Below are 15,300 nucleotides of genomic sequence, written 5' to 3' on the forward strand. Positions count from 1 at the left end.
GTTATTTTGGAAATTTCAAGGGTGTAAAACTAGAGACTTTGCTCTTCAACATGACCATGGGCAGATTGTTGTAACATTTTTTCCAAGAAGTTATAGCAGTTCGAAGATGGGCAATGCTTCGTTTATAAAAATTGTAATATTCGGTTACAATTACATTATATTGATAATTCCAGTTATGGTAAACGATAATCTTATAAAGTAATTCGTAAATACACTCTTCCACGCAATACCCCAGCATTACTCTGTTGACGGAGTTGCCAATTTTTTAATTCTGCGGAGAATAGTGTATTTGCATAAATATTCTCGCAGCAGTGATAGCGCCGTTCGCGACCGGAAATCAGCCAAGGATACGCAAAAATGCGAGTTCTCCGGAAGAACGGTTGTTGCGTGCCGACCATCCATGGAGACCGGTTGAACGACGCCGGTATTTGCGCAAGGGGTTGGTCAGGCTGATTAATTTATGCGAAATGCCGAAAGCCCGTAAACATACGTTTCTACGGCTTTACTATATATATATATCGCGGGGCGCACTTTTACAAGCAAAATGGCCGGGGCCTGTGCATTCAACTAATCCCCCTCGCCTCGTCCATTTAATATGGGGGTGGCCATACCGTCGGGTATAGCCGTTTACGAATTTGCGTGGAAAAAAAATTGAACTACCGCCGTGACTCCTGCGCCTCCTATTTTCGTTCGTTACCTATCGACCGGGCTTTATCTATTTTTTATGCAATGAAATGCCCGGGACCAATGGCGCCGGGGCGACCGAAGCCCGATCCATTGTACGACTTTGACGAAAATTCGAAATTACAGCGCGGGGAAAGGGGGGACGTTCTCTCCCTTTTACACAGAAAAATGGACGAGGCCGCGTTCGAATCATTTGATAACTTCCACTTTTTACCCGGGATTCCAGTGACGCTCGTTATTTTCTCACCCTTCCCCTACCGCTTTTTTCGGACCCGCGGAATTTTCGCATACACACCACCCACCCCCGCACCGACCCCCTCGGAATCGACACTTTCGACTGATGAAACTTTCGTCCCGTTCACGATACTGGCTCGACTCCATTGCGCTGCAGTCGAACGTATCGTTACGTTGTAATCCTGTTAATGCTTGGGGTGCCTGTTAACTACTCCGCGCGTATAATGTGCGCTCTGCCAGTCCGCGTTCTATAATTCTTTCAATTAGTCAGTACATCGAGGACTCTTCTTTCGAAAGCACATTACGGCGAATTTGCCGTTTCAGACAGTAATGTGCGCAACGGAAAATTGCAAAATAGTGTCTTTGCCAAGAAGATGGGATAACGCTGTTTCGAATAAAAGCGATCCGACGAATTCTATTTTTTTTTCTTTTTTCGTATCGCAACTACAAAGTTAATTAAAACGGACGGTTGTTGGAAAAATATGTGTATGCACATTTTTGTAGAAATAGTTGATCTTTCCATGAATTATTTTATCCATCATATCGTTTATTCTTGAATTTCTCTGTTGGCTTTTATTATAAAATATAATCGTGAACATACTTACATGTGTTTCCTGTTTCTAGTTCTAGACTGCTAGTGGTATCTTCAAGTGGAATTTATGAGGGATGAGGGATGAAATAAAATGCACGAGCAAATGTCGATTAAACATTCGTAGAGCCACCGATTCGCAAGAAATATGGCGGTCGGCGAGTGAATCGCGCAAAATGGCGAACCGGTGCGGCGCGGCGGCGGTCACGGCTCGTCCGTTCGCTGGCAAACGCGAAAACGTAGAAAACGCGAATCGAACGGGGCAGCGACAAAGGGGGGAAAAAACGCGCGGCGTGTATTAATCATTGGCCCCGTATCCCCGCGCTTTCGTGCCGGGCGATATATAATTCATGCATATTTACGGGATGCCGGAGGAATAATTAACGAACGGCAACGCATTAAGGCGTCTCCTATGTGTACGTACGTGCACGTACAGTCGGCTTCTAAGAAGACAATCTAAATTATAATAAATCGATGGAGTAAGCACGGGGGCAACAGTGAAGCTTTACCTGCGAGACTTCTCTCTCTCTCTCTCTCTCTCTCTCTCACTCTGATTCGCCCTCTTTATCGCACACGTACACTGTTCCGGGTTTTGTGCATCGTATCGATGGGCGGCGTTGTACGAAGTAATGTTACCCGACGCGACCTCTTTGCATAATGCCATGGAAATATGCCGGAACGTGTATCGCTATAGTTGGATACAGATTAAGCGTGTTAAAGCGTCGACACCACGGCTAATTCGCGAAAAAGGAGTCACCCGGTTGGTTTGGCCCATGAATAAATCCGGCGTGAGCTCCTCGGCTAACCGAGACGACTTTAACCGCGGGGAACCGGGTTTATTCCCCCCCCCCCTCCCCCTTATCAAATTATTTCCACGTGTCTCGCGGAGTATTTGCGAATTTTGATGGACGGAGAGAGACACACACAGCCAACTCTCGCGGCGCTCTTTGGAAACACTTCCGTCCTGATGGCGGAGAAGCGTTTCAACGAAACGAGGTTGCACGCCGCCGGCCGCTGATGAAACCGAGTCGTTTAGATGCCACGTTAAATAGCTAAATAGAATATTCTATTTATGCAAAATACGTTTACTGTTGCTCGAAATGAACCGCTCGCGTTTGGTCGCGAGCTTGCGATTTCCGTTCTTCTGCTGACAGGTGTGCTAATTGCGCGACACCTACTCTATCCTGTCTCTTTTCAAACTTTGTTTTAACAGTCTTCGTGCTCTTCGGAATTTTTATGTCGAGTTCGGACTTTCTATCTTGGCTAATCTGCTGTTCATTTCTCATAGTTGTCACATAATGGCAATTTTTACATCGATCCGGGAACCAGCATAAACCCTTAGAACGTGCACAATGTGAATTGAGAATGGTATTATAAACTAGAAGATAAGCAGACATTAACGAGAAGTAGATCGTGATGTTGGTATATGCTCATGCTGCTTAACTACATCGAGAGCACACGTTACGAAAGAAGCTTTTGGCACAACCTAGTAGAACAGACACCGAAAATGTCGATTCCGGACGAAATGTGAGTGAAGTGCGTACCATGGCCGATTCTTCGGAGTGAAATGCAGCTCGTTAACCGAAATCGCGGCGCGATAATACGATTTTAAGCGCGCCGGGAGACCGACCGCGTCGAAAAACTGCAGACTCATTTCGACCCGGATACATTGTACAAACCTAAATAATTTGCATCGCGAGATTTTTCTATTGTGCCGGCCGACACGCAGCGGCAAATTAACGGGCGCGCGCTCGCTCGCTCCGGTTCAATCAGCCCGGCGCCGCGATATATTGGCAATCGAGCTGTTGAATATTTTTTATTGTACACACGATTACAAAGCGCCGCGATCGCCTGTTCGGGCACACGGGTCTTGGAATGGATGCATGGAAGTCGCGAGAACACAGCGGCGCGCGCGTGCCCCCGCGCCGCGGTAGAAAGATTGTAATTCGCCCACGTTTATTTAATTATTTTGATGCTGATTCGGTTGCCGGTGATTATTTCGGGTTTCTATTGGTCGCAGATACGCTGCTTCACGCTTTCTTGTTCGTTGGATAGCCTTCGGATGCCTGAATGGGTCTCTGGGTCGCTTGCACGATCGTTTTTACCGATTTTCCGAGCTTCTCTTTACAAAAATCCAGAATTCCCTTTGTCTTCTTGAGAATTGTATGCGTTACAGCTAAGGCTCTACACAACAAAATTAGTTATTTTGTTATTAAAAAATTGTTTCACTTTTTAAAGTAAATTTCCGATTTCTACCGATTCATCAAGCTTCTCTGCACAAAACTCCACGTTGCTGTCGTTTTAATCAGCAAAAGGTCACGAATATGTTGCCGAAAGTTTTTTAAAAAATTGCTACAAATTGAAAGTTTTAAATAGTGTCAGGGCATGACGTAAACGACGTTCTGGTCCCAAAATTTTCACATGGATCGAGTCGCACGTCATCATTGTCAAAAATTTAATTCGAATAGAGCAGTGTGTCTCAACTTGTCTTGATTAGCGACATACGTTGAGCTTCATCGAATTTCTGCTACGCATTATAATATTCTGAATAGGAATTGACCCCTTGTCCCACAATATCGAGTCAAACTCGTGATGAAGATTCTGAACATAGTCTAATAAATATGTATGTTATTAATTTCCTTCAAAATAATATTCTATTTTGTTGTGCTTGATATATATCCTTTGTAGAAAACAAACAATAAATATAAACTATCTTTTTTTTCTATGAAATTCTGAACGATGAAGAATTTCTAATCATTATAATCACAAAATAAATAGTAGTGCAAGGGGTTAAATGAAAATAAATAAAAATTTAAAAAACAGTTCATTCGAAACTAAAGAACATATAATGATATACTTGATTTCTGCAAATAATAAATAAATACGTTGAAGTTGACGGTGGTTGATCGGAGGGAAGTGTCCGAGTGTGAACACTTCAAAATTTGACCAGCTAAGTTTCGAGACGACTATGACGGCAAACGATGATCGCCGAGCATCATGGTCGCGTCCGATCGAGAAACCGGAAGGCTTATTAGCATGGCCACGGGGCAGAATGGTGGCACAGGTCCCGCGCCGACTCTCCCGTTGATTTTTCTGTATTCATCAATGATTCGTGCCGCGTTCCTCTTTTTTCGACCCCCGATTCTCACCCTCAGCCCCATCGGCCGCCCCCGTTCATCCCGAACCCTCCGCGCCTTTAAAGCCGCGTCTACCACCATTATTTCGTAGCGAAGCATTTTAACGTCGGCCAGTTGGACCGTGAATGATTATTAATCAATTTTCAGCGTTAAACTTGCCGCCGCAATAAAAAGCGCGGTACGTTAACGAACCACGCGCGTATAATTGAGCATTTCGGCGAGAATGATTGCCAGCCTCCAATAAAACCTTTGCGCGACCGCGTTCGATTGATTTCGGCCACTAAGGAGAGGAGAATAAAAAAAAAATTTTTTTAAATGAAAAAACCGAGCGACACGACGTGTATTTTTTTAATGGGTGTCTCGTTATGACCGCCGGGAGACCCTCGTCGCAGGAATTTAATGCTGCTCGAAGAATTTTAATCATGGTAATAATAGCGATAGTAATAAAAGGGTTTTACTGCGTCACGTACGGAGGTAAGTATACAAATGCCTTTGGCTTCGTGTATGTGTAAAAAAAAAATGGGGACGCAATAATATTTAACCATGTATATTTACGAGTAAATAAGGTGGCGCAAAGGCGGGGCTGCCGTTAGGCGCGTGTGAGTCTGCGTACGTGCGCGTATTTGTGCCTAACTTAATGAAGCGTGGAGAATCGTTTTAATATCCTAGAAATGAATTCTGAGTTTATGGTGATTATAAAACTGCGTTTGTGGTTTATATTTCTGGTTCTTAGCGAAAGAAAATTCAATTAAAAACGGCTGTGCAGCTCTTATATTTCGAAACAACTGTGTAACCAGCGATAATTAATGTTTTACTGATAGCTGAGGAAATAGTCCACGATTTATATATCTGTCGAGCGAGGCGGCTGTAAAAGTCGTGCAGAAATACTTGTTCTGAAATCATTCAATCAGCGACTCAAACCTTCAACTAACCCTGTCGAGCTACTTTATCTCAAAACGTTTCTTTCAGTTTCGTCAGCTACTTCGAAAGGAAGCGAGGATTATTCACCTCCGTGTCTTATGTTTCATTCTTCGAACAATATTTGCATGAAGACTGTAATCTGCAAATATAAATTTCGACGAGTTGCAAAAACGGAATGAAACAGAATTTTCCTCAGACCCTTCCTATGAAAGATTCTGGAATAATTGAATGAAGACAAAGACCTTATTAACCTCTTGTTCAATAAATATACTTCCTTTGTCTTGCGCGAAATTTTCCAACGGAGAATATTGACAAATCAATTCTAATCTGCATAGCACCGAAATAAAGCGTACGGCAATTGTTCAAAACATTTTTCTGCCCTATAAATGCACAAAATTTGCCTCGCTGTTACAAAATTGTATATTAAAAATATTAGTGAAAAGTCTCATTCCCTCGGTATTCGAAATCGATGAAATTTTTTCATTTCCGTGCACAATGGACATTACAAAAATACAGTTCGTCGACGAACATGAAAATAGCCTCGTCAGATTTCGCAGCATCTCCGTTTGCAATGCGAACGTCAAAAAAGATTGGCAACGACCGTGTCGGCGCACAGTTTCCCCCGGCCATTATCACCTTATTAATTTTTGAAACGTCACCGTTTCCGACTCGCGCGCACAGATTCCAGACGAAAAATATAGCCGAAAGCACTTCGTGGGGTACGCCTGTTGCCATCGCAACGGGCCAATACTTTATAATCGTTATCAATACCGTATAAATACAAGGTTTCAAACGCAGCGTAATAAACGAAATAAAGTATGGCCAATCTCGTTGCAGATTGGCCGCGCGCTGACTTCTCCCTCGATTCCACCTACTCGCCGCCCCCACAATCACAATTAATAACATTTTTCGCCGTTTTCCTCCTTCCGAATTTCATGAGCGTAGAAAATAAAAATGTATTTCACGAATTTTCGTGATTCGCCAAGTCGGTTTTATACAATCGCCGGCTCAAAGAAGAGAACCCAGATAGCATTTTGTATTTTTTCTAGGTTGTGTGTGCAATTCTTTATATGCAGTTATATTAACATTGACACTTGGAGTCGTGCGGTACCCTGAAACTAATGTCTTAATTAAAGAAATATTGAAACGGTTGTCCTTCGAGCCCTTAGTTGCAAAATATCAAAAATATCTTTGTACCTTCATCTAGATTATTTTCAAAAAATAAATTACGTCCATATATTTATGATTGGACTGTTTTGCAGTATTAGAAACAATTCTCAATGTCCTTCCTAAAAATAACAAGAAAAAAATAGAACTTCAGAATAGAACTTATGAATGTTCTCAACATCGAGGATGAAAGAGCAGTTTATGGTACCGAGATATTGGTAATCAGTGTCATCAGGTGTCATCAAATTGGGGTTTGAATCGTAGGAATATCATGAATAAAAAATTTTGAAAATTTATTGTTTCTACAATTTTTCACACTTGTGTCCCCAACTTTAGGTACAGCAAATATATTGTTCTTGAGAAGTGACATGGGGAAGAAGTAGAACTTGCTCAGAAGTGCTGAATGCTAAGTGCTAATGGTTTAGTCTTGCTCCTTGGGAAAATTGAGAGACTCTGGTCAGATAGTTAGTTAGACAAATGTATCTTCTGGGCCCATGAATGGGACCAGCAACGAGACTGAGACCTGACTGACGAGTTCGAACTTCTGTTACAGGACAGTGACAGGAGTAGCGCTGGCAGTCCCGAGCCAGCAATTACCATTGGCTCGCTCCATGAGCACCAGATGATGATGGAGGAGCTGAAGAATTCGCGGAAGAGGCGACGCAGCCTGTCACCTGAAAATCTGCATCAGGCGAAACGGGCGGCAGAGGCGCAGGCACAACTTAATGGGACAAGTGAGTGGGGTCGTCTACAAACACTAAGTAAAATGAATTTTTAATAATTTTCTTTTCTTTCGATCCAATCGCCAAACCTGCCTACAAAATCTTGAACGATCATAGTAATCACTTGAAGCATCAGGTTTTTCACAAATTCTAAGTAAAGGATGGATTCAATTTGATGTCACATTAAACATTTGACCCATCAGATGTTTCACAAATTGTATATCTTGATAAACGATGGACTCAATTTTAAAAAAGGATGTGCAGAGAGGATTTTATTTTGCTTTTAGGCATTCTTCAGCATTTCAACTTTAGCATTCTGTCGATATCGAAATAGAGTGTTCGCAGAATAGAAATTAATTTTTGCAGTTCGAACGAATTTCGAGTTTTATTTTTTGCTGGCCAGAGTACTACTCTACTGGGAGTTGCAGATGTGTACCAGTAAATTGAACTAAATAGCAGAACGTGATATAATACTTCATCTCAATACTGTATAGAAATTTGATTCACTGCACATTGATGATGTGATAATGCACTGTGTTTTATTCTACAATCTGTTATCTTTAATCTATCAAAGAAATGTACAGAGATTCGATTCAGACTTAAATCTTTATTCGCTATGAACACTATTAATGTTAAAATCATAAAATAAAATGATAATACACTTCAAACTCTTTATTTTACAATGTTCTTTAAAACTGAAATTATTAAGATGCTTGTGGTGAAATCAAATTAATATTCAACAGATTCACCTTTGCAGTTTGTAATATTACAACGGTAATATGAAAGCAAAGGTGAAATTCCAAATTTTTGTATTTCCAAAATATGAATAAATCCACAGATTGTATTAAAAATCAGGCCAGGACTAATCAGATCCACATTGACCGTTTCAATAAGGGGTTAGAAGTGTGTCAACTTGCGTTTCCAGCATGAACCGTGCAGTTAGCGTTCGAATCGAAAGTTTTGCCCGCGCTATCGATAAATCGACGCTATCATAAAACTTTGCATTTCTATTTCCGTTAGTGGCCGGGATGGTAACTCTGCAGAACCTTCAGAATCTGGCGAGTCTGCAAAACCTGCCGCAAGTCGCCTCACTAGCCGCGGGTCTCCAGGGAATGACAGCGGGGCTGACTAACAATCAGCTCATCAACACGCCCTTGAATCTCACTGTCAGCTCATCCGGTAGGACTTCCAATTGTCGATTCAAATGGAAACGCGTGCCATAAGTGACGTGAAATTTGAAACCCTACCGTCTCCCCTCCCCTTCACCTTACCCCCTTTGAATTTTATTTCGTTGCTACTAATTATCTCACCCTTGAACATTCCGCGGTTTCCCGGCGAATTTCATACTTCGCCGTTGCGAAAGGCGGTAAGGGTCCACGGGCTCGAGATTTGAATTTTAATTTGATGTCACGTTAATTTATTCAAAATCCCATTGCTTCGATGTGCGCTACTTTGCGTCTGAAATCCGCTTTTTTACCGGCCCAACGGAAAAATATCCGAACCTCCTCTCCGGCCGCGTTTAACCGCTAGCCAGACCGAAAATTAATGTTTGAACTGCATTAACATTAGAAGGATATTTTAATTAGAAGATTGTGCGAAACGAAACGTTGGAATTCAATATGATATTGTCCCCGTGGTCTTTTTATTGGACTCAATGAAGCTCTGCATGATATGTACACTTTTTTAATCTTCTTACGCAGCCGAGTTATAATGACAGCCTCGCTATAGTGACGCGAACGATTCAATTAATAGGTTCAAGTATTCCAAAAAATAATATGGATCCTCTTTTTACTAGTTTGCATAAAAAAAATTAATTCCCTGGCATCGTAAAGATGCCATCGGGGGCTAGGATAAAAGCCTTTATTGCAAGGAGTAGAGTATTAATTAATTAATATACACGACAGTAAACAATAATCGTATATATACGAGTATATTTATAATGCAAATGGCCGGGTGAAGTGACGGGGGACAGTAAATTGCCGGTGATTGTGTTTCACGATAATGAGCGACAGGTCCGTTTTTTTTTTTTTTTGGTTTTTCTTTTAAACGAGGAATCGTGATGTTCAGGTGGGACAGTATCAACAGCCTCGAGTACGACAGCTGCGCCACACCTCCTGCCACCAAGTTCGGCGCCAATGGTGACATTACCTCAGCTATTATCTCAGCCGCAACCGGTTGCAATGCCTCAATTCATCCTAACGTCCGGTCAATTGGTTCAAGGCATTCAAGGGGCTCAGCTTCTTATCCCTACGTCGCAAGGTAAGCCTTCTGTTTCTTATGTATCCCGGAGCCCTTTCAGCGCTCTCGAATGACCATTGATTGACACCTATTAAAACTTCTCTCCTCTTGATGGTAATAAGAGCGTCAACGGTTCGAACGTGTCACGTAAATCGATGGTGGTCCTTTAAGGCGCGCTCCGTCAATGGAGGGCCGACTTTGTAATCGTCCAGACACAGAATCACGAAAGAGATATACTTTCCACTCGAAATTATCTCTCCGTGACGCACGAGATACGAGTTTTGCACGGCCGCGGCCAGGAAACCTGCAAGTAAATCGTTCTTCCTGTTCGTAATCAAAGAAGTTACTGTCGAATCGGACATGTAATTATTTTATTACTTTCTCGGGTGGGAATGACCGGGTATCGAACTGCTTATTTAGCTTTATACGCACAAGAACTGGACTGCGAGTTTGTATCTTTTCTAACGAGTTTCGAGAAGCTGATCGTCACTTCATATTTTACGTCGTGCATCATTAAGTGATTATGAACGTTTCCAAATCATCAGCTATTTGTAGTCATTTGCTTAATCAATTCCTGCGTTGGGTTAACCCTACCTGGTTATTATAAAAGAAGAATCAACTCGATCAGACAAATAGTTTTCGAGATAAATATTTCTAAACGAAACCTGTCTTTTTGTGAAGACATTTTTTAAACAAATTCAAATTCTAATTTTTCATATACTTCACGATGTAGTAGTCAATTTCGTTCAAAATTACTGGTGTTGACTGGGAACATTGATCTTGAGTGGCTACAACTTTTCACTTTATTTGCGAACTTGACATCTTCTGTTACTTGCACAGATAATTTGGAGAATTGGTATGTTTCTAATGCCGTACTGATCAATCTTTCTCGATCATTCGTTGCATTTCGCGAATTACATTTGCTGCAATACTTTATTACAGTAACAAATTTCAAGTCCGATCACGGTCAGGATAAAACCCATACTTGAATCGTGTGTCTACGTGTATACTTCGCCATTATCCATAGTTACACAGAGAGCATAAAACACGTAACTCTTTTACCTATGCTAAGTAATTTGTTCACGGTAGAACCACGACAAGTCAGATTTCGACTCGGTCGACAAAAAAGAAATACCAATCGCCTCTCCGGTTTCCCTAATTCCAAATTAGCATACCGGTCAGATCGACGCCCCATAGAGGACCGCGGATTACCGCGGAAACGATCAGTCCGATTGATCAAGTCCTCAGCTCCGATACTTTTGATTCCTAACCGGGAGGGATCCACGCATCCTCGGAACGCGTGAGCATAATCGTCGAAGCCTTACGGGCGAAATTTAATTAAACGCCGCGTCTCGTCGTCCGTAGATAAAGGGGCCCGGAGGTTGGATAATTGCTGGCGGTATCACAGAGGACCAGCAAGAAGTATCGAACAATAACCCGGCGCGCTAAGTACCTTCCAATTTCGTGGGCATAAATCAGTCCGAGTGGACTCATCGGGAAATCTGCACGATGTGCTCGCGCATAATGTTGTGCAATCAAGATCTGCCGATATATAATATATACGCAGCCAGAGAGAGATAGAGAGATAGATAGATAGATAGATAGAGAGAGAGAGAGAGAGAGAGAGAGAGAGAGAGAGAGATGCATATAGATATAATATAATATCGACTATCTCTGACCAGTTCTCGGACTAAGGCTAGCCCCGTCGTCCATACTTAGTGGTCCTAGACTAGCCCGGCGAGCAGAGGGCAAACTCTGCAACTAATTTCAATGTATAATTAACGTCTCACTACCCCTTTCCAGACCCACGAATAACTCCCCGCTGCCTCCGACCCCCCTCCACGCCCCTGGCCATCCCCCTTCTAGACCTCCTCGGGACCGTCCCTCCTCTACCCTAACCCTAGGTATACTCTCTCTCTCTAGCTGGACATCACAGCTCCGCGGATTCGGCCGCTATTATATCGATTGCGGTTCGCGCTAACTTCGTTTCTACCAAGTTGGGTTCCTATTCTGGCAATTGGGAGGGAGAGAGAAAGCCGGAGAGACCGTCGACGGTATCGTGCCGGGGCGGACCCACCAGCCAGGAGAAGGGTAAGGAGAACTTTGGGAGTCCGCCTAAGTGGATTGAAGTTCGTGGATATGGACCAGTCGTGGTAGGATGACGAGTTACGTGGTGGCAAATAATGTTTGCACTGTTTCCCGGCTGAATCGATGCTAACTGACTAACGCTCGATTGGTTTCTGATTGACGACGACGAAAGAGCTTGAAGAGTGGACACGCGGGACACTTACTTCGCGTTTTCGAGACTGCGGCGAGGGTTTATGGTAGACGCGTGGAGAGATTTCGAAGGAAACTTGGGTCCTGAGGGGAAATTGAATTTGAAAATTTGAAGGACGATGGGGGTCGTTACATGATGGTGACTATGAGTTTTGCTAGGGTGTAGATGATTATCTTGTATTTCTGGATTTGTTTTCACTTAGAACCGTTGGTTAATTGTTCATTTTTCATTGTGGTAGACTCTGCAAATAAACGGTGATGTTGTAATAGCTGATTATTAAAAGTCGATGGTTCCAATACCAAACAGTTTGAAGAAAATTAGCTATTGGAAAATTAGAGGGGGGGGGGGGGGGTTGAGTCATCACTTTGCAAAATTTGAATTCATTTGTAAAAGACGACGCTTCAAAATTTTCAATTTTTTTTCTTCAAATTATTATACTTACAAAGTGTCAATTAAATGTACTAAAACGGTGCAGACATCAGAAAAATTAAAGACCACTGTTCTATTATTTTGAACGTATCATGACTGTCGAGGGTGGAAATACATTTCTCTTTGTACTTTGCTTCTCGCAATCGGTGCAGAAAATTTTTATTTGGCATAAAAAGACCCGCAGTCTGGTAACGATTCGATTTGGCGCATTCAATTCGTCGGAGCCGTACTCCTCCTCGGTGGTCACGTCGATTTTGTCACATCCGATATCGAGTCCGATCAATCGCTCGTCAACAGACTGTTTTCGACAGAAATCACGAGCTTCTCCGTCGATATTCTCGGGTGGCGGATTAATTATGCTTAACCATAACATTCCCGAGCTGACAAACTTTCGCGGTTCGGTTGGATTCGGAAATGGATGTTCGCGTACGGGATCGAAAGGTAACGGGAAGGACACACGCTATGAACTATTTACCGGGTTCGATTGGAAGCAATAGCGACTTAATCAGTAATGAATCCAACGGGTCGCCAGCTTTTCCACAACATTCGAAGAGCGTATAAGAATAAGCTCTGTTAGAAGACACGTCGATTCAAGATTATTTTAGCGATGTGGGTCAGCGTAGAATGATCAAAGGCGGGGACCGTCCATCTTGAATGACAAGTGTTTTGGATCGGTGCTTAGAATATTTTATTACTCATCTTCGTGGCGATTGATTCGTGATTTATCGATGAGAAAGGATTTGTTATAAAGATTTCTGACCTTTTCAAATGTCAATGGATCGTTGAAAAATTAATCCAGTATCTAACAATGATTATTTTATAGTTTTCTTAAATTTGGAATTCACTGCTAAGGATTTCCTAACGAGTCTTAGGAAAGAGAAATGTAATCTTATAATTTCTCTCAAGATTGTTTTCTGAAACAATATTTCTATGGTCCGATGTTGCCAAATACGAAATTGTGACCACTTTCGAAGTATTTGAGGATTTTGTTACATTATTCCATTTTTATTTTATTTGTTTCTTCCAATCGACTTAAAAAATTTTTGTTCTGCACAAAAATTGCCTACGTTAACTGCAAGACGCAGGAGGTGCATAAATATTTCTTGCAGGTTGAAACTAGTACAGCGGTATTTCTAAATTCAATAAATGCTTTTATTATTCTGCACTTGATCCACCCATTCTTGTCGTAAATGCAGAAAATCTACAGTCTAATGACGAAGAACGATTGTTCCACTTTCGTATTTCACGCAGCTTATTATCGAGGGTATGGAAGAAGCGTTCATTCTTGTCAAGGACGTGTAAAAGAACGTGTCCAGATAATTGTGTAAGAAAAAGAGAAATGGCTACCCCGCGAAAGTCCGTTTGCAATGAACACGGTGCTCGAATCAAAAAGAACGGTCGTCGCCGTACTATCATCGTCAAATATCGCTTAAACTGAAACGGTAATCGGATTGCCAGTTGACCTTACCTCAGAACGCGAAACTTTTATGGCTGTTCGGAATACAGGATTTGCTTAGCTTAGCTATAGGTACCAACACGGGTACGTACTCATGATCAGTAATCATATTAAGCGCGTGTACAGGGTAATCAGATTAGCGGAGCTGGAGGTAATCCCGAAACTATTCTAAGTATGATTAGGCGTCCTTCTCGCAGCCTAGTCCAGTGCCAGTACCTGTACCCACTATTAAGATGACGATAATAGTTTGCCAACTACGCTGGCCTGCGAGGTTACCTGCCCTATGGGTTGCCTAATAATCCCTCTATGAGACTCTGATAACTTTACTACCCTTCCTGGATCAACGACGCGTGGACTATGTTCATAATGGAAATGAAGTATCTATTGATTCGAGACACGTTCAGACAACCGGGGCCCCGGCCCCCAAGGGGATAGAATTATCAACCGACCTCGTTCCCCGTGTCGTCGTTACTTCGTTAGATTCTAATCTGCCTGGTTGGGGGCTTTTCTTTCGCCCGTTATCTCTACAGGAATTGCCACGCAGACCATACTGACCATCCCCGTCAGCCACGTCACCAACAATCAAATGGTGAACCTCGCGCTGAGCAACGGACAAGTCGTGTCCACGACCCTGGCTAACCTGCAGTCGATCACCCAGCCTCAGAACATGCTCAACACGCCGACCAGCAACGACGACTTCACAGGTAAGATGAAATTCAGCGCGCACCTCTCTGATTGTTCTACGAATGGGCGCTGAGCGTGTAGAGAAGCAGGGTATCGAATTCTCGTATTTCCATTTTTGTGCTAGAATCGAGGCAAGACCTAGAACCAGATATACATACACAATAATTAGTTATCCTCATGATGCAGTTTTCAGACAGAATCTATTGAACACGCGTATACATACGCAAAATAAGTATAAGAGCTTCTCGTGTGGTTCCTATTGTTTGTAATTGATGCAGGCAAATTTTTATTTCGATCATAGGTTTTCGAACCTTTTTAACGGTATCTTTCAACCTTGTTTCATGGCAGTTCCAACAAGTTTAGCATCGGGTCTGGGACTGAATCCAGCAACACTGCCACACCTTCTGAGCAACAGCTCGGCCAGTCAGCAGCTTCTGAACGCGATGCAGCCTCAGCAATTGCTTCAAGCCGCGCAAGCAGTTCAAGCACAGGCGGCCCAAGCTGCACAAGCACAGGCGGCCCAAGCTGCACAAGCGGTCCAAGCTGCTCAGGCCTCTCAGCAACCGCTTTTGACCACCTCGCCGCAGCAACATAGCCATCGACATAGCTCTCACATGAACCATTATACGGTAGGTGAACTGTTCGTCACAGAATTCAACGTCAACGATTCGTATAAAGCCCTATGAGCCTAGTCACTCTGTAGGCACTCCTGTAAGTCCTGTTTTCGAAGCACAACCCGGTTATCGTTGATATTGGACCGC

General features: G+C 42.7%; 1 protein-coding gene across 6 annotated transcripts in view; it reads left to right on the top strand.

Moving 5' to 3' along the window:
- The window catches only part of Pdm3 (POU-domain protein pdm3), a 283,616-nt gene that overhangs the window by 243,376 nt on the left and 24,940 nt on the right, over window positions 1-15,300 (top strand). For 5 of the 6 annotated variants that reach the window (XM_076787513.1, XM_076787523.1, XM_076787541.1 and 2 more), the window contains exons 3-7: window positions 7,286-7,493; window positions 8,475-8,633; window positions 9,522-9,713; window positions 14,386-14,559; window positions 14,888-15,168. In XM_076787513.1, coding sequence (XP_076643628.1) covers window positions 7,286-7,493; window positions 8,475-8,633; window positions 9,522-9,713; window positions 14,386-14,559; window positions 14,888-15,168 — 1,014 coding nt within the window. The remainder of the gene's footprint in view (window positions 1-7,285; window positions 7,494-8,474; window positions 8,634-9,521; window positions 9,714-14,385; window positions 14,560-14,887; window positions 15,169-15,300) is intronic. The other variant, XM_076787531.1, reaches the window with a different exon arrangement.

The sequence above is a fragment of the Halictus rubicundus genome, chromosome 1 (genome assembly GCF_050948215.1).
Source record: "Halictus rubicundus isolate RS-2024b chromosome 1, iyHalRubi1_principal, whole genome shotgun sequence".
Classification (NCBI taxonomy): domain Eukaryota; kingdom Metazoa; phylum Arthropoda; class Insecta; order Hymenoptera; family Halictidae; genus Halictus; species Halictus rubicundus.